At 45.9% G+C, this 19,592-nt stretch overlaps 1 protein-coding gene across 1 annotated transcript in view; it reads left to right on the top strand.

Moving 5' to 3' along the window:
* The window catches only part of BUB1 (BUB1 mitotic checkpoint serine/threonine kinase), an 85,627-nt gene that overhangs the window by 51,417 nt on the left and 14,618 nt on the right, over nt 1-19,592 (top strand). The window contains exons 17-23 of the mRNA XM_066595985.1: nt 6,354-6,447; nt 6,562-6,830; nt 10,117-10,207; nt 10,673-10,941; nt 12,500-12,646; nt 14,232-14,344; nt 14,560-14,721. Of these exons, the coding sequence (XP_066452082.1) occupies nt 6,354-6,447; nt 6,562-6,830; nt 10,117-10,207; nt 10,673-10,941; nt 12,500-12,646; nt 14,232-14,344; nt 14,560-14,721 (1,145 nt within the window). The remainder of the gene's footprint in view (nt 1-6,353; nt 6,448-6,561; nt 6,831-10,116; nt 10,208-10,672; nt 10,942-12,499; nt 12,647-14,231; nt 14,345-14,559; nt 14,722-19,592) is intronic.

Below are 19,592 nucleotides of genomic sequence, written 5' to 3'. Positions count from 1 at the left end.
TTCAGGTCTGTGGGTTGTTTATAGCACCACAAGGGCAGACTAATAAAGATTTAAGACTATTTCAAAAGGAGAGCAAAGCTGAGAGAAGGAGAAATTTGATTACAAAAGATACGAAGGGAACAGAACATTAAATATACATACAAGACCGTTATGGAAACTAAAAAAAATAGAAATGCCAATTTTGGGATCCGTATGAAGCTGATTCGCAAGATGACAGATGGGGGAATGGATAGTTCCTTGTACTTGCGTTACAATCCTCTAGAATCTGGCAATTTTGGGTTTGTGCCCCTAGAGTGTTCAATGCTTCCCCAAGACACACCTCTGACCTCCCACCCATGACATTGCTCAATAGCATCTCCTGTGTCCACCAGTAACTGCATTTATGAGAGACAAAAGACTACAGCAATGTTAATGGCATATCCTGGATAGTAACAGGGAGGGTGGGAGCAGGAAGCCAGACAGGCTATCTGGCAAAGTTTTCCTAGTCATCAAAGGGAGGTAGTTATTGAATAGTTTTTTTTCCTCACGGCACATGGTATCGGGATCCGAGTCAATAAAGACCTCGTTTTACAATAGCGGCCAGTCCCACCGAACGTGTCGGTTAGGTGTCGGTCTGACTTAGCAGGATGACCTCTCTCAATCGCCTTGGCTCTAAGCGAGTTTTCCTTCCAGCCCAAGTCTTGTCTTTGGTACAAGAGTTACCATGTCAGAGACATCGTACCTTCAGGCCATGTTACGACACAGGTTATCGGACAGCAATGCATTGTGGAGAACTCTCTCCCGGTGGGTGGCTGGGTGCGTTACTCAGGACCCTTTATAATCCATCTCTGAGCATGCGGGATGCCTAAGCATCCGTTAACGCTCGTCGCGGTTAAAGCCGGCATGGGAGTCTCGCTGGTCCCTTTGAGGTAAGCTCAGTAGTAGGAAAGGTCGACCCCACAGGATTGCCAACCGTACCAGCATAGCATGTCTCACAGTCTCCTGCAAGCAAAGAATGCCGGCGGAACGCAGGAGGATCACCTTTTGCTCCTGGATCCATCCAACTTAAGTTGTTGGACGTGTTCACTGCCCTGTGCGATCCGTGATAAATGCCCAAGTAGCTAAATTAGATACTACTCTGACTTAGAGTTCTGCTTATGGCCTGCATCTGCCCATCCACACTATAGGGTAAGACGTGGCTGTTCTGCCCCCATCAGGAGTAGGGGGGCACTCTGTCTCAACCGTATCATGCCCGTAGACTATCCACATCCGAGCTTACGCGGCTCATAGAACTAGCCGTCCAGATTCCTAGAAAACAACCGAGGAGACCTGCCGTTCCAAGGCCGCCCGAAGGGGCAGCTCACTGCAGATTAGCATGTCCTAGTTCTGAGCAGAGGGAAGCTCTCCAGATGCATCTGTAGCCCTCCCGGCTCTGACTGAAAAGTCCCTGTCGTCTGTGGTGAGAGCGCACACAGTATGCGGTTGTGGACGACTCAGACTGCGCTACTCCTATCAGTTAGGATTGCAGTAAGGCTGCGTGCATGAACTGCAGGAGGTTATCGCGAGAGAGATATCCGTTAGGTCAAGGTCCTTTGCTCAAGCTCACCCGTCGTAGGGCGTGGAGGAGGCACGATGTGTTTGCAGAGTTCCTATGAAAGGCACTCCTTGGATCTGGGAGGTACCACCGGTCTCAGAAGGCCAGAAAAAAGTCCACAGGCTGTTTGCGGACGAGATCTATTCAGGCTGGATCCCAAGTGTAGTGACCGCACGTAGTACGTGGCTCTACTACGGTCGACTGGGTGCAGGTAACTGCAGGCGGACAACGACAGTGTATCTAGCTGTTAGGCCAGGCCTGCGGAGCTGCATGCAGGGCATTCTTGTGCGAGTACTCCTTCCGGGAGGAAGGTTGCCACAGATACCAACGAGGCCGGATTGTCCCTGTAGGCGATACCCTCCGCCAGCAGGGAAGTACGGGAAGGGTGCAGAGAGCTACCGCTAGTGAGGGTTCGACCCAATCCAAACCAGACATGGGGAGAGATGTGTCCGGAGGATCCCTGTGTAAGAACTCCTTCCGAATGGAAGGTACCACAGGTGTCCGCTAACCTGGAGCGATGCTGACCATCAGTTCGAGCCCTCGTTCGTAAGCCGAGATATTTTCCGGCTGGATGTAAATCTCGTCCTGTAGCGAAAGCACACATAGCACGTGGCTCTGGCCGCCCTGGACTCCGACACCACGGTACGTCCGGCTGTAGAACTGCCGGAGAGGCACCTGGCGAACGAGACGGTAGGGATGGCTTGACCCAGCCGGAGCATGCACGGGGAGCAACGAGTTCGGAGGATTTCCTGAGCACCGTACTCCTTCCGGTATGGGAGGTACCACAGGTCCCCGGCAGCCCGGAGAAGATGCCACCTTTCGCAGACTGTTGCCGCCAGTCGCGACATTCTCCAACTGGGTGTAGCTCGTATAGCCGCGAGAGCGCACGTAAGTGCGACTCTGGCCACCCCTGTCTGCGTGTCATCCAGATTGCAGAAGGGGCAACCAGTGAGCTACTGTAAGTGAAGGCTTAACTCAGTGTGGGTCGGACATGTGGGAGCACTGCGTCCGGAGCCTGTGTATGAGGTCCTTTCGATCCACCTGCTGAAGGTACTACATAAGTCAGCAAGCCCGGGATAATGCTGACGACCAGTTTGGACACTGTTGTCAGTAGGACGAGCTTCTCTGTTCGCTGAATCTCGTACTGCCGAGGGCGCACATAGTATGTGGCTCTGGCTGTCCCGTCCGCGTGTTATCCTGTTATGCAGATACTGCTGTAGGGTGGCTGACGATATAGGGCGCTAGTAGTTAGCCATGTTCAACCCGGCCCGGAGCAGACGAGAGGCGCGGGTGCGGGGACTTCCTGTATGAGCACTTCTTGGGTATGGAAGGTGCTACAGAACTCCGCATGCGTGATGAGTTTGGCCGCTGTTGTCAGTAAGGCGAGATATCCTCAGCTGGGGGTATCTTGTACTGCAGCGAGAGCGCTCTTGGCATGTGGCCCTGACTGGCCCCGTCCGCGCATCATCCTGGACACGGACGCTGCGGTACGCTGGCTGCAGGGAACTGCAGGAGGGGCAACAGGGGGGCCGCCAAGGCTCAACCCGGTCCGGAATAGATATGGGGGGGGTGATCCAGAAACTCCCTTTCTATTCGGGTGGTACTGCAGGAGTCAGCTCAGTATCACTGCGTATGTAGTGGGCTACGCACGCTGGTCAGCGGCGACAACTGCAATTAAAAAAGCCCGGCGAGAAAATGCACAGGTCTGCCACCTGCTAGTGGTGCCGTACACAGGCTGTGGCAGCATTGCAGAGGAAGACGCCAGTCACGCCGCGACCTCCTCATGAGAATAGCCATGCGCTGGCCAGATCAATGGTTGCACAGCAGCAACCGCCAGTACGTGCAGCTGGAGAGAAACGCATCTTCCTGCAGCTGCACTGTCGGCAATTCAGACACAGAGCAGGGAAGCGCGACCATGGGACTGAGCCGCGGGGGCTTATAGGCGGGAAATTCAAATGCACCCGCGGCTGGAGAACAGCGTCCCGACATGTGGCCGCCCTAAAATGGCCGTGCCCGTTACACAGGCCGCGGTGCTTATACAACGCTGCAGCTCAGCAGCGACGGGGAAGCGTGGCCAGTCTCCAGGGACGGCCACGTGCGGAGACCCCCGCGCAGGAAGAGAGCAAGGTCGCCATGCCTGGCCGGTGGCCCGCCCTACCAGGCGCGCGGCCCCACGAGGTCGCGAGCGGCATGACAGGAGCCGCAGCGGCCCCTCGTGGCCTCAGCTGTCTGTCCCGTAGTAAGCACGCAGGCGCAAACTGAGGCCGCAGGCGCCCAAGCACGCCCGCACTGGAGAGCCGCAGGCAGTCCCGCCGAGCCGCGGGCGGCGCCCAAGTGCGCCCCGCACCTGAGCCGCGGGCGGAGAGTAGAGGCCATGGCGGCCAAATGGAGCCGCCGGTGGCCCAGCAAGGTCCGCAGGCGGCCGGCCAGCCAGACCCACGGGCGGTGCCTGAAAGAGAAGGCTGCAAAAGACTCCACTGGGAGCTGCGAGCGGCGCCCAGCACCTGAGCCGCGGGTGATGCGTAGAAGCCATGGCGGCCCAATGGAGCCACGGGTGCGCCGGCAAGGACAGCGGGTGGAGCCAGAATAGAAGGCCGCAAATGACTCCACCGGGAGCCGCGGGCGGCGCAAAATGAGCTGCGGGCGGCCTACCTACCAGCTCCGCGGGCGCCAAGAAAACCACGGGCAGCCTACCTGTGCACCAGGGGTGTATCAAGTGCCGCAGGCCCACCAGGGGCCACGCAGGAGCCGTGGGCGCAAATAGGCGGTAAGACACAAATGCGAGCGCAAGCCCCAAAAACACCAGTCACAGGCTGCACCAGGCGCGCAGCCCATAAAGCGCAGGCAACACATAAGCCGTAGGTGGCCGCAATGCGCCGGCGGTCTACACTGGCCCTTAGGCGCAGGCGAAGCCACAAAGCAAAAAACAGACACACAGCTACAGTCCGCACGGCGGCGGACTAACGAAATAAACCCACATACTAGATGGGGCAGGGGATGCTGGACCACGAGAAAGGGGGGCTCTATGGCTGGTGGGTCACACTCAGTCTGGTGGCCGAGTGTGCCTCCTTTTCTTCTGAGGGGACCCGGCAGACAACAGAGGGCTAAGTTCACCTCTGTTCGCCGCCCTCGGTGGGTTAACGGGGAGAGTCCTGCCTCCCCGTTATTCCCTGGTCTTCCGGATAAAAAAATAAAAATGCAAAAGAAAAAGATTAGTCGCTGTAGGAGAGACTAACCTGCCTCCTAGACACTAAGCAAAAAACTGAGCTAGCATGATGCTGCAGGAGGGGTATAGCTAGTGGGAGGACTTAACTTTTTTTTGTGCTTAGTTTTGCCTCCTAGTGGCAGAAGCTATATCCAAGGTCAGAGCTGTGTCCCCTAATGATACAGATGAGAATATAAAATTTCTCTTGGCCATACCTAATCTAGGAACAAGATTTCAATAACTAGACTAGTCTATTTTAAGAATTTGGTTCGCTCTTAGGCCCCCTGCACATGGGTGGAAATTCCCCGGCGGTATTTCCCGCAGAATTTCCGCTCGTGGAAGCTGCCATAGGATTGCGTTAGAAAATGCAATCCTATTCAGACAGCCGCAATTTGTCTGCGCGGAAAATAAATTGTGGCATGCTCTATTTCTGTGCGGGACTCGCACAGTTTTAATATTACATATCAGCTGCTTCAGACCTGCTTCTGTTTCTGTAAGCAAAGTTGTGTCATCCGCATATATAAAGCAATAACCATAAACCTTTGCGTGTATTTAGAGTTCCAGAAGTGTCATTGAAAATTAAGATTTTATCATGGAATTTTTTTTAAAATTTTTTTTATTATAAACCTTTATGAACCCTGTGCGGATAAAAATCACTTCTCTCTTCTCCTGCGGGTTCTCATCTGTGACCAACGGCTGATAACCCGACCTGCTCTTGCTTTAATCCCATGCTGTATTTTTGCTATCAGCGGGGGTTAAAGCCCAGGAGCATGCGCTGTAAATTTACAGTGTTTGGTCCTTAAGGTGTTAACTTAAAATTACTTCTGAAATTCTAGGAATAATGTAAACATCTGTCTTGATTTTGTGGTTCATCTCATACCCACAGACATTACCACTGCGGTGAATGATTGGTTGCCGTTGCGTGCTGGTTATGGCATTTGTTAGGATGTTAATAGAGGGCTGTGTAGGAGTCATCCCTATACACCGGTCCCAAGCCCAGATTAATGGGCAGGGTTAGGGTAAGACCTTGCGACAAACTCTGTAAAACGTCGCCTTGGAAACCCTATGAAAGAACTCTCAAATCATTCAGATATGGTAACCGATTGCAGGCCCCCCAGGCCAAAGGATTTTCTAAATGCTACTGGGGAAGAGCAAGGTCCGAGTACAAGTGGTCAGGGTTTTCCTCATGACGCAACTGGGGAAAAGCCCTCGGGAAGCCCAGCTGCTGATGAAAGGATAGGACTGCGCTGTACCAAAGCTCACTTAATAGCACAACTGGAAGTAGCGGTGCAACATCAAAAACCTTGAGGAAGCTTGGCTTTTAGAGTCGCCGAGAGTCGTAAACGGCCAACAGAGGGCAGTGGTGCTGGTGTCCTCTTGTAACTGACATCTTAAAATGCAAGAATAACCAGCCTGATGCACTCTTGTTAAACCCAATTTCTTATATTAGTCTGGTTATTCTCTACTGGGAATTCAACAAGCTAAAACTACATTGTAACTTTTTATGGTAAGCTTATAGAAAAGGGGAAACGTTAATCGTAACAACATCGCTGACCAATACATTTAATCTTTTAGAAAACGTGGTGACCACTGTGGATGATGGCTGTCACATGGCCTTTGACTGTTCTGAGGATAAAATGTTACAGCCATCGAAAATCAGGAAACTAAGGTATAAATTATTACAATACGGGTGTGTATAACTTGTAAATATGTGTGCAGTATGTTGTAACCAACGTTGTGTTTTTTTTGTTTGTTTGGTTTTTTTTTTGTTCTTTCTTGGTAGCCCTATCCAAGAATTCAGTCCTAAACCATCTATGATAGCAGTTGGTGTTAAGTCTCCTTCATCCTTCAGTACATTCCCTCTGCAAGATCCACAGCTTGCTGTAGAAACAGATGACATTGAGCGTACTGGGAAGCATCTCGCGGCATGTAAGCTCTCTGATACCTTACAGCACAGCGCACAAAACATGGAAGACCCTTGGGGTGTTACTAAAAAACAATTCATTGTATGTGATTATGAAGAGGAACCTGAGCAATCCATTCAAAAAACAGGTATTGTTCTACAACACATCTGTATTATGTATAGGAAGGTTATTGGCTGAAGTCTATCTCCACATAGCGGGATCTGTTGTGGATTTTTCCACAGACTCCACCTCTAAAACTACGGCAGCGAGTTGCAGATTTGCATGTGGATTATCAAAAACCGCTCCCATAATTTATGACGTGGATTCACATTAAGAAGTGACATGTCGCAACTTTTTTCTGTGTTGTGAATTTTAAATCCACAAAGACCAAATCTGCATTGTCACGTCATTGACGTGTATTACTATTCAGATGGGTGTGTACAATAGTAAAGCTGCCCAATATAACCCGAGACTGACCTGTTGTAAAGTGTGTGACGTTATTAATCATAGGAACAAGGAAAAGAAGGATGTGTTACATGACTGCAACTGGAACAAGGCTTAGGAGGCCATATTAATAAAGTTAGTTTAAAAGTAGTTCTGAAATTCTAGGAACAGTAAAAAATTAAAATCTAGAAACCTCCTTTAATTTCCCTGCCACTTCAGGACCGATGTGGTCTTGATTCTCCGGTCAATCCCTGTTTACTTCGCAAATGCAATGACGCCTTATACATACTGTGGTGAATGATTAGGCGCAGTATTCAACTCTGTTATAATGTAAACAGAAGGAGCTGGATGTCCCCTTGTAACTGACATCAATGAATACAAGAATACCCATCCTGATTCACCTCTTCTGAAGAGTATTTTGGGGAAAAAACTACGACCTATGAAATTAATGGGAGCTGAAGCAGCTACTGTATTATACTTCTGGGCTTCCGTTACTGTGGTCGGCCGTGGAAGTGTAGTAGGAGGCTTCAATGCCCATTGATTTCTCACTCCCACTGACAGTGGGTCGGGCGATGAGCTGATTGCTGGGGATCCCAAGCGGTGGGTCCCTAGTGATTACATTTTGATGACCTCCCTTGGGGATAGGTCATCAATAGTTTTTTGCCCAGAAAACCCCTTTAACCCCTTGAGTGGCACGCTCGGAAATTTTCCGGGAGGAGCTCCACTGCTCATAGCGATATAGCCCGGAAGATTTCTGGGCTATGTATCGCTATGGGAGCTGCAGAGCACAATGCCACAAGTTGTGGCATTGTGCTCTGCCTGCACAGACCCACAGAGAACAAAGCAAGACATTGAGAAGCAGGAAGATATTGCCCATATGCCGGCAATCTCCTGCTTCTAATGTCCTGCTTTGTTTACAGGTTGCTATAGAGACCATCGGCTTGTCAGAAGCAAGCCGATGATCTCTGTTGTAGGGAGAGCTGGTGCTTGGCTGTCAGAGGACAGTCAGATACCAGCTCTTACAGCAGAGATCAGAGAAAACCTCTGATCTCTGCTGTGTTAACCCTTTACATGCTGCAGTCTGTGACTGCAGCATGTAAAGGGCTGTCACCATGGGACCCCCCTAGAATGTGATCAGGGGGTCCTGATGGGTCTCTGTGGAAGTCCCCTAAAAGGACAAAAGTAAAAAAAAACAAAGTTGAAAATTATTTAAAAAAGAATAAATAAAATTAAAAACACCTGTCTCCCTTTACTTTGTGAAAAATTAAAAATAAAATTACACATGTACAAGTTAGTACATTATTTAACCCCTTAAAGACGCGGTCCCTTTTTTTTCCTCTTTCCCGATTTTCTTTTTTTCCTCCCCCCCCCCCCCTCCCGTTTAAAAAATCATAACTCCTTTATTTATCCATCGACGTCGCTATTTGAGGGCTTGTTTTTTGCCGAATGAGTTATATTTTTCAATGGTGCTATTTAAAGTACCATATAATGTACTGAAAAACTTTTACAAAAATCTAAGTGGAGTAAAATGAAAGAAAAATGACATTCCACCATCCTTCAGTGCGTTTTGTTTCTAGGGCACACAAACTGCAACAAAAATGACCTGATAACTTTATTCTACGGTTCAGTACGATTACTACGAAACCAAACTTGTATATATTTTTTTTTTTACTGTAGTACTTGTATTTTTTTTCAAAGCCATTTAATTTTTTTAAATTTATTTTCTGCTGCATCTTCTGCGCGCAATAACTTTTTTATTTTTCCATTGATGTACTTGAGCAAGGGCTCATTTTTTGCGGAATGTCCTGTAGTTTACGTTAGTACCAATCCGGAATACATACGACTATTGCTTTTTATTGCATTTTTGTCTGGGAGACGGTGACTGAAAGTGAATTTGTGGCATTCATTTTTTTTTCGGACTACGTTCGCCGTGCAGGGTAAATAATGCACTATTTTGATCAAGCATTTACGGACGCGGCGATACCAAATATGTATTTTTCTTTTATAATTTAGTTTTTTTTTTATTATAGATATGGCAAAAGGAGGGGTGATTTAAACTTGTATTACTTTATAATTTTTTTATTTTTTAAGTGTGAAAAAAGAAAAGTATTATAATTTGGTATTGACATAATCGTACCGGCCTGTAGTATTACTTTACTACATTATTTATACTGCTCAGAGAATGCAGTGAAAAAGAAAAGTAAAAAACATGCCAGAATTACAGATTCTGTTAATCTTGTCACTAGAAAAAATGGAATGAAAAGCGATCAAAATTTTACATGTTTCAAAAAATTAGATAAATGAAGACTGGAGTTCATCCCGCAAACAACAACCCCTTCTGGGACTTTGGCAATGGAAAAATAAAATTAATACGGCTCTTGGGATGTGGCGACACAAAAGAAAACCTTTAAGAAAAAAAAAGTTTTAAATGTACAAAAATAGCAAAACATAAAAAATCTGTATAAACTTGGTGTCACTGGAATCGTGCTGACTCAGAGAATAATGTTATCACATTATTTATTCTGCACGCTGAACGCCTTAAAAATGAAATCGAAAAAACAAATGGCAGGATTTCTTTTTTTCCCCCTAATCTCGCTACAAATTGTTTCACAAAAGTTATGCAATACATTATATATACCCAAAAATGATGCCATCAAAAAGAACTTGTCCCGCGAAAAACAAGCCCTCATATGGCCGTGTCAATGGGAAAATGAAAAAGTTATGGCTCTTGGAACGCGACTGGAAAATGAGTTGAAATTAAATGATTGGCCCATTTAAAAAAAAACTGTCCTGGTGGGCACGACAGGGTGGTAGGAAACCCGCCACTCAAGGGGTTAAACCAAACTTCTTATATTGCTCTGGTTATAGTGGTCTCCCGGGAACTGGACATACTGAAAATACATTGGTACCTTTTATATTATAAGCCTTTTATAGAAAAGGGGAAATGCTAACAGTAACAACGTGGCTAACCAATAAACTTCATTTCGTAGTAAATGCGGTGACCGTGGATGATGGCTGTCACATGGATTTTGACTGCACTGAAGATAAAGAGTTACAAACATCAAAAATAAGAAAACTTAGGTATAAGTTACTACAGTACCTGTGTATAATTTGTATGTGTCTTTGTAAATCTACAGGGGTTGGACAAATATATGGAAACACCATATGAAATGCATGCCTTAAAATCGGTCTCTACATGTCTTATTGAAATATGATTTATAATGCCATGTAACTTAATTGGAGGTAAGTAATATAATACAGATGCCAAGCAGAAGTGCACATCTACCTGAGTAACCAGGTTCCGTTGGTCAGGGGTTTGAGCCACTCAGCTGCTGTTTCCAGCTGGCTCCCAAAACTTCCCAGAGTAGGGCAAGAGGTGAAGTAAACAAATTTAGTGGGAAAGCGCTCAGCCAAGCAGGGGTCAAAAGGACAGCTCAGTGCTAATTATTAAAATCCTATGCATTTTGTATGGTGTTTCCTCATTTTTTTCCAATGACTGTATGTGTGCAATATGTTGTAACCAACGTTTTTGTTTTTTCTTGGCAGCCCTATTCAAGAACACAGTCCTGACCTATCTAAGATGGCAGTTGGTGTTAAGTCTCCTTCATCCTTCAGTACATTCCCTCTGCAAGATCCACAGCTTGCTGTAGAAATCGATGATATTGAGTGTACTGGGAAGCGTCTGGCGGCATGTAAGCTCTCTGATACCTTACAGCACAGCGCACAAAACGTGGAAGACCCTTGGGGTGTAACAACAAAACCATTCATTGTATGTGATGATGAAGAGGAACCTGAGCAATCCATTCAAAAACCAGGTATCGATCTGTGTACAATACATCTCTATTATATGGTTACACAGTTTCAATAAATTATCCCTGTTTTAAGTTTTTTCAATTCTGAAAGTCCTACTTGAGGTTCTGGAATGTGGAGATCTCAAGGAGTTACCTGGTCTGATGCATCGATATCATGACGTCCTCAGTACTTGCATGATTTGTCAATACCCGTCCCTGCCTTTTAGAGCACTATTAATGAATCTTATTGATATGTACCGGAGGGCCTATTCATTTATACAGAAGGCAAAGCTGACCTGATCATAACTCTTTAGTACAGAGGTCCTTGGGAGGCCTTTGGAGAACCCTGCCCCAAGTGCTCAGTGTCGTTGTATTCCAGGTTAGTAATGGTACTTTTACATGGGACGACTGTTGGGCTCTTAAGCACCTGATAGTCGTCCCAGCAAGTGGAGACAGAGCTCGCCATAGATAACGTCTGCTTAGTCTGCGTCCATTCACAGTAAACGGGCAGTCTTTCACAGATGAATGCCTGTTTATACGGGCTGTCAGTTGCACATTTTTTAGGTGAGCTGAAAACTGAGTGACTCTGACATGTGAGCGATTCTCACTCACTTGCTCTGTTCCAGTGTTTGCATGGGCTGACAGTCGCTGGTTTGAGCAATCACCCAGGAGATTGCTGGCACGTGTAAAAGTACCCTAATGTTTGGAGTTAACTAATTTCAAAAGTGGAATTCTAAGAGCAAGTGAATCTTTTTGCAGGGACTTTGCACTTGCATATGGACAGCAGCTTGGATAGCACCTCCAACATATAAGATTCCTGTAGTTTAATGAAAACTTTAGCCAAGGAAGCTGTGAACTTTTCTGCAGTATAAGGTCTCCCTCACACAGGCGTTTACTACAGATTCAGCCCAGTTTCAGCAGCGCCAAAAAAAATGCAGCCAAGGATGCTGAAAGAAAAAAAAAAATCAATACTCACCTAGCGGCTGTCATCCGGGTCGCGGCCGCTGATCTCTGCCGCTACATCGGGCTTCCCCTGCACTGACAAATCTATTGCCGTAGGCCACTTTTGAGAACCCCGCCTCCAGCAATAGATTGCTGTGATTGGTTTTCAGCGCAGGCTTGATGCCCAATCACAGCTCTTCATTGACTGCCTCAGCCAATCAGAGCTTGCCGGCTCTGAGTGGCTGAGACAGTCAATGAAGGGCTGTGATTGGGCATACAGCCAGCACAGAGAACCAATCACAGCAATCTATTGCTGGAGGCGGGGTTCTCATACCTGGCCTACGGCAATAGATTTGTCAGTGCAGGGTAAGCCGGGAGCAGTGGCAGAGATCAGCGGCCGCGACCAGGACGCCAGCGGCTAGGTGAGTATTGATTTTTTTTTTTTTTTTTAATATTTTTTTTTTCTCTCTCTAGTGTAGCAAGGACTGATTTTCGGGGTAGCTCTTATATTGCAGCTAAACGCTGTACAAAAACACCTGTGTGAGGGAGGCCTAAATTGATGATTTTATTTTATTTTATAACTAATATATTACATTTTAACAGCTGACATTAAATGTTGTTTTTCTTTTAATTTTCCTAGAGCAAGTAATAGTTAAGAATCCCTGGGATGACAACCTGATTGCCAATTTATTGTCTCAGTTACCAACACCTCTTACCTCCCTGGGCAATTACCATCAATGGGGTACAAATGTGCCATCCTTTAAATTAAAAACACAAGTAAAACTGGGTAAGATAAACCAACTTCTACCTTACAGCCTCCCTTCCTCTGGTCTGATTTGTTGTGTAATTGCAAACCTATTGAGTCTATCAATAATGTGGGTGTATATACATGTAAACCTATGCTGAGATAATCGCGCTTGTGCATAACACAGTTGTGAACCCCCTCCCCAAACTAACGCAGTAACATTGTTTACATGGGCTCTGAATATATATGTTTCAAACACAAAATTGTAACCTGACCTGCTTTTCCAATTTTGAAATCTGGAGGTCCAGAGTTTCTGGATGTAATGATTCTTGAATAATTTAATAGTGGGATGACAATACCAGCACATACTAAAACCTGTTTGCCATGGATTTTAACCCCCCACCCCCAAGGGCACTGACTATTTTGGTCCAGAGGACGCAAGGTTTTATTTATTTTTTTCAAAAGCCATAACTTTGTATTTTTTTTTCATCAACATGGCCGTATGAGGGCTTGTGTTATTTGTACGGCGAACTGTAGTTCTTATTGGTACCATTTTCAGGTACATTATAATGTATTGTAAAACTATTATTGTTTTTAAGGGCAGAGAGAGAACGTATCAATTCTGCCATTGTGGGGGTTTTTTTGTTAGTTTTTTTTACACAACGTTATTCATGCAGCATAAATGATATGATATACTTTTTTTCTGCAGATCAACATAATTACGACAATTCCAAAATTATTTTTAAACATTTTCCACTTTTGCACATTAAACTTTTTTTAGTGTAAATTTTTTTTACATTTTTCTATGAACTGAGCTCTATCAGGGCTTATTTTCTGCGTTATGAGTTGTAGTTTTTATTGGTTCCATTTAAGGGTACATGGAGATTTTTTGATCACTTTTATTGCATTTTTTTCGGGAGGTAAAACGAACGAACAAAGCATTTTTTAATATATACTGTGTGTGTGTATGTATGTGTATGTATATGTGTGTGTGTGTGTGTGTGTGTGTGTGTGTGTATATATATATGTATATATATATATGTATGTGTGTATATATATATATGTGTGTGTGATATACATCTTTGTATATATATATAGTGTGTGTGTGTGTGTGTGTGTGTGTGTGTGTATATATATATATATATATATATATATATATATATGTGTGTGTGTTTACAGCTTTTGCCATGCTGGATTAATTGTGTTATTGTACAGGTTGTTACAGATACAGGGATACCGGATACGTGGGGTTTATTTAAAAACCTTTTTTTAATACCCTTTGCATACTATGTCTACATAGATCATGGCATGCAGGCGGTTAACTGCTTGGATCGCTGTTCTTATCGATCCTGCTGTGTAAGTAAAATCCTGTATCGTGTTAAGTTTACACCCTGGCTGCAGGTTTCCTATGTCCTGTGGCATTAAGAGGTTAACTTACCTGTTTAGCTTCTTAGTGATTAATTTGGATATATTAGAATAGTATGTCAGTATGTAGCACAATCTGCTCCACATACAAATGGTGGCTTATCTTGAGATGTAGAGCTAACATAGAAGTTTGACATATGAACTTCGTGTATCTGCCATGATTATTTATCAAATCTTGTAAAAATCTGACCTTTTTTTTCAGATTCACAATTATTCTCTATTGATCATTTAATTGGGGAAGGTGCTTTTGCACACGTCTATCAAGCATCCAGATCTAATAACGAAACACAGAGCAATTGGACAGTCATTCTGAAGGTAACTGGGGGAATCATTAGTTCAGCTATTTGGTGAATGGTAGTCAGCTACCTGCATGGTGAGAGGATGCATCTGTATGCCCTCCTCACTCAGTAAGTAACAACCGTTTTCTGTGATTGTATTTGCTGAATGAGAGGGGATTTTAGTAATCTCTTGTAATCTTGTGTAACACATTATGTCAATGGAATCTTTAAAACCTCCTATCTTATACACAGGTTCAGAAGCCAGCAAAGCCATGGGAGTTCTACGTTGGAACACAGATTACACAACGGATGAAGCCAGAGTTAAGGCATCTCTATATCAGTTTCCAATCGGCGCACGTTTTCCAGAATGCGAGTGTACTGGAGGGAGAGCTGTACACTTTCGGGACATTGCTGGTAAGATGTATGGCTTAAAATTCTAGTGTACTCATCTAGTGACTACCCAAAATGTGTTTTACGTCCTTGGTGTCTGTGCTTTATTCTACAGGTCTGTGAACATACGTTGGCTCTGTAGAATAAAGCTGCGGGTTCAGGGAGTGTGACAGCTCCCTGCTATCGGCCACCGAGGGCTGCAGTGTGCCGTCTCCAGTCATGTGATTGCCATTATTTAATGGATTACAGCGATGCATAAAAGTAAAAAAAGAAAATAAAAAAAGTTAAGGTTTCATCTCCTTTTACCGAAGCAATCCAATCGGTGAGGGAAGATGAAACTCCTTATCTAAGGCCTCTAGCAATGTCCCCTGATAAGATCTTCAGTCCCTCCTTCCCCTTCCCGATCTACCTTATTCAGATCGCTACCTATAATGCCTACATAATTTACAAGAAGTCCCTGGGAATGCTCACCTTCCTGCAGATCCAGCGGGTTGTTCAGCGTCTTCTGTTTTAGCTTGCTGAGGTGTAGCGGTCTAACGAGTCTGAGGAGGTGCGAAGCCTCACAGAGCGCCAGTTTCTACACCCTATCCCTGCCACTGAAGTCAAAAAATACCCCACAAAAAAGTGTTGGGTTTGCAGCAGGCATGGGAGGAGGGATACCCAGTTTCATTGCCCCCCATGTGCCTACCCCAACCAGCCTCTGTAATTACCCATGTTTTCAGACATACCACACAGTTTTAAATTATTACTTTTATCTAAGAATTAGGCTTGTTTCACAGCCCAATATCACCCTTGCCATCCATGTGAAAGTCCCAGTGATGCGAGGTGTTTTCATGTGTCACAGCCGCGGCAGAGGATTGCGGTGTTCTCCCATGACTTTCAATGGGGCCATGCTGTGATGTGTTTCCTGCATAGCATTGCAGTGCTATGCAGAAAAACATCGCTCGTGTATAACCCCATTCAAAATAATGGGGTTCATAATTATGCGTCTCACAACACAGAAATCCCTCACAATTTTGTCAGCCGTGTGAAACTGGCTTTAATGAATTCCAAAGGGGCTGGGAGGGGATTCTTTTAAGGGAATTGTTTTTTGTTTTTTTTTCTCCACAACTGTGCAGTGGGGCCAGGAATTTATTCAGTTGTGTCCTGAAAGTCTAGGAGTGTTCGCTCAATTACAGGCCTAGCCAAGTGTCCAGTAAGCAGATTTGGGCTACAATGGGTATGTCTCTGAACACAGGACAAACAGATGTATCCATTTTGGGGTGCAAGTCTTCATTCATATGTGTACAAAAAAACCAGTTTTTAAAATAACACCATTGCCAAAACAAATCTCAATGTCCTGGAACTCTGAGCCATTTTTCTATTTTTACATCCTTTTTCTCTTGGGCTGAAGGGTCACCCGGTCTAAGTGCAAACTAACTATGCAAACACAGTTCCTTACATCAACCAACTGGACGGATCCCACATTCCTGTGGCTGTGGCAAAGACTACCAGGATTCTGATACAGGCTTAAGCTCCTGTCCCAGTTCTATAAGCGTTCCACTTACCAGGATTCCATTCGCTACCTGAGTTTGCCTACTTTATTGGTGTATCTGTTCTGGCCAAAGTGCTAAGAGCTTTGGGAATTTGTAGAACCAGTCATACAAACCATGCAAAAATTCGGGAAACTACCTTTCTCATGAATTTATCAGCTTTACCCTATGTGTATCTCTTTCCCATATTCTGTCTTTCTTCAGGTGTTATGCTCATGTCCAGTGCCTGGACATGAGCATAACACTTGGCTCGCTTAAAGGGGTTGTCCCACGAAAGCAAGTGGGGTTAAGCACTTCTGTATGGCCATATTAATGCTCTTTGTAATATACATCATGCATTAAATATTGGCCATAGAGAAGTTATACACTTACCCCCTCCGGTGTTGGCGTCCCCGTCTCCATGGCGCCGACCGAAGCCGCCTTCTCCTTCCATTAGACGCGCTTGCGCAGTCTGCTCTTCTGTTCTTCTGTTCTGTTGAATGGGGCCGCTCCGGCGTGCTCGCACAGCAGACCTACGCCAACACCGGAGGGGGTAAGTGAATAACTTCTGTATGGCCAATATTTAATGCACGATGTATATTACAAAGTGCATTAATATGGCCATACAGAAGTGCTTAACCCCACTTGCTTTCGTGGGACAACCCCTTTAAGGGACAGGTATCTGTACTGTCTATTCTGTTCCAATGTCCCTTGGCCTTAAGGTCTGCATTATGAACTTTCTGGCAGTAGGTGGCTTGAGAAATGCCACAATACCGTCATCCTTTGGCTTCCTGGGATTGAAATATTGTACTGGCTGCATTACAATCTCATCCCGTTGAGCTCATGCACAGCATTTCCAGCTGTCGCTTGTGCTGGAAGGTGGCTTTCTTAGTGGCTGTTGCCTACATACCGAACTGGCAGCATCCACTCCAGCCTTCACTCCCATTCCCTCCTTGCGGAAAGTGGTCCCTGCGTTCCACATCAACGAGCAAATGGTCTTTCCTTCACTTTGTCCCTCATCTTACTTGAGAGAATATTCCCTTCACAGACTGGATTTTGTCTGTGCTTTGTGGATCTACTTTGCAGAAACATCCGCTTTCCATCACTTTAATGCTCTTTGTGAACCTGAGGGTCTGAGGCACATATTTTTCAAATTTTACAGGGAGCACACTTCTGCCTCAGCTCTCTTGTTGGTAAAGTGCCACAAGCCGATCCTTTCGGGATCTCTGGTGGCTGTTTCCTATTTGTCGCATTTCCTCAGGGGTCAATCAGGGTCCTATAATGGATAATAAACAGATTCAAGATAGTTGTTACAGTGAGCAGTCTTATCTCTGCTGTCTGAGATGCTCTGGGTCAAGGTCTCTGAGGCATTCACTACACTAAAGTCATGAAGTTTCTTCCTTTCTGCTAGCCATGTGTTCTTTCAGTTTTTCGTAATTGGTTTGACTTCATAAAGTCCTCTGAGTGGAAGCTTCCAGACTGGCCTTTCTCTGACTACAGATGCTTAGATTTGAAGTCCTCCTAAAAAAGTGCCCAGCTTTATCTATGGTAGATGTGCTGATTAGTGATGAGCGAACGTACTCGTCCGAGCTTGATGCTCGGGCGAATATTAGGGTGTTCGGGATGCTCGTTACTCTTAACGAGCACCACGCGGTGTTCGGGTTACTTTCACTTTCCTCTGTGAGACGTTAGCGCGCTTTTCTGGCCAATTGAAAGACAGGGAAGGCATTACAACTTCCCCCTGTGACGTTCAAGCCCTATACCACCCCCCTGCTGTGAGTGGCTGGGGAGATCAGATGTCACCCGAGTATAAAAGTCGGCCCCTCCCGCGGCTCGCCTCAGATGCCTTGTGAGTTAGCTGAGGGAAAGTGCTGGTGCTGCTGTAGGGAGAGTGTTAGGAGTGAGTGTAGGCTTCAAGAACCCCAACGGTCCTTCTCAGGGCCACATCTATCCGTGTGCAGTACTGTGGAGGGTGCTGTTAGCAGTGTTGCACATTTTTTTTTTTTCAAAATCGGCTGTCTGCAGAGCATTGCGCCCTGCAGTAATAGTCCAGGGACAGAAGTGGTGGTTAGGCAGGGAGAGTGTTAGGAGTGAGTGTAGGCTTCAAGAACCCCAACGGTCCTTCTTAGGGCCACATTTAACCGTGTACAGTACTGTGCAGGCTGCTGTTAGCAGTGTTGCATATTTTTTTTTTCAAAATCGGCTGTGCAGAGCATTGCGCCCTGCAGTAATACTACAGGGAGAGAATTGTGTAGGCAGGGCCAGAAGACATATATTATTGATTGAATATAGTCAGTGGGCCTTTTTTTTTTAAAAAAAAAGGGAAAAATTCTATTTGGCCTGCCTCTGTCAGTCCTCAGCGTTCTGTGTACGTGTGTGGTGGGTGGAGATAGTAAAAAAATCATACGCAGCCAGCTACGTTTAACAGCAGTCTTGCGCCAATTTATTTCCTTCCTGCCTGGGGAAAATCACCGCTCTGCTGCACTTCATATAACTGCATTTCTGTGGAACAGATTTCTTATCTGATTGAATATAGTCAGTGGGCCTTTTCTTTTAAAAAAAAGGGAAAAATTCTATTTGTCCTGCAGGCTTGCGCCAATTTATTTCCTGCCTGGGAAATCACTGGTAATACAGCATGCTGAGGGGTAGGGGTAGGCCTATAGGACGTGGACGTGGCCGAGGACGCGTAGGCCCAAGTGAGGGTGTGGGCACAGGCCGAGCTCCTGATCCAGGTGTATCGCAGCCGACTGCTGCGCGATTAGGAGAGAGGCACGTTTCTGGCGTCCCCACATTCATCGCCCAATTAATGGGTCCACGCGGGAGACCTTTATTAGAAAATGAGCAGTGTGAGCAGGTCCTGTCGTGGATGGCAGAAAGTGCTTCGAGCAAGCTATCATCCACCCACAGTTCTGCGCCGTCCAGTGCTGCAAATCCGAATCCTCTGGCTGCTGCTCCTCCTTCCTCCCAGCCTCCTCACTCCACTACAATGACACATGCTCAGGAGCGGGAAGACGCCCAGGAACTGTTCTCGGGCCCCTGCTCAGATTGGGCAGCAGTGGTTCCTCTCCCACCAGAGGAGTTTATCGTCACTGATGCCCAACCATTGGAAAGTTCCCGGGGTCCGGGGGATGAGACTGGGGACTTCCGGCAACTGTCTCAAGACCTTTCAGTGGGTGAGGAGGACGATGACGATGAGACACAGTTGTCTATCGGTGAGGTAGTAGTAAGGGCAGTAAGTCCGAGGGAGGAGCACACAAAGGATTCGGAGGAAGAGCAGCAGGACGATGAGGTGACTGACCCCACCTGGTGTGCAACGCCTACTCAGGACAGGTCTTCAGAGGGGGAGGCAAGGGCAGCAGCAGGGCAGGTTGCAAGAGGCAGTGC

This window comes from Eleutherodactylus coqui, chromosome 3 (genome assembly GCF_035609145.1).
Source record: "Eleutherodactylus coqui strain aEleCoq1 chromosome 3, aEleCoq1.hap1, whole genome shotgun sequence".
Lineage (NCBI taxonomy): Eukaryota > Metazoa > Chordata > Amphibia > Anura > Eleutherodactylidae > Eleutherodactylus > Eleutherodactylus coqui.
Note: the sequence above shows the minus strand (reverse complement) of the source record. Positions and strands in the feature narration are given on the sequence as shown.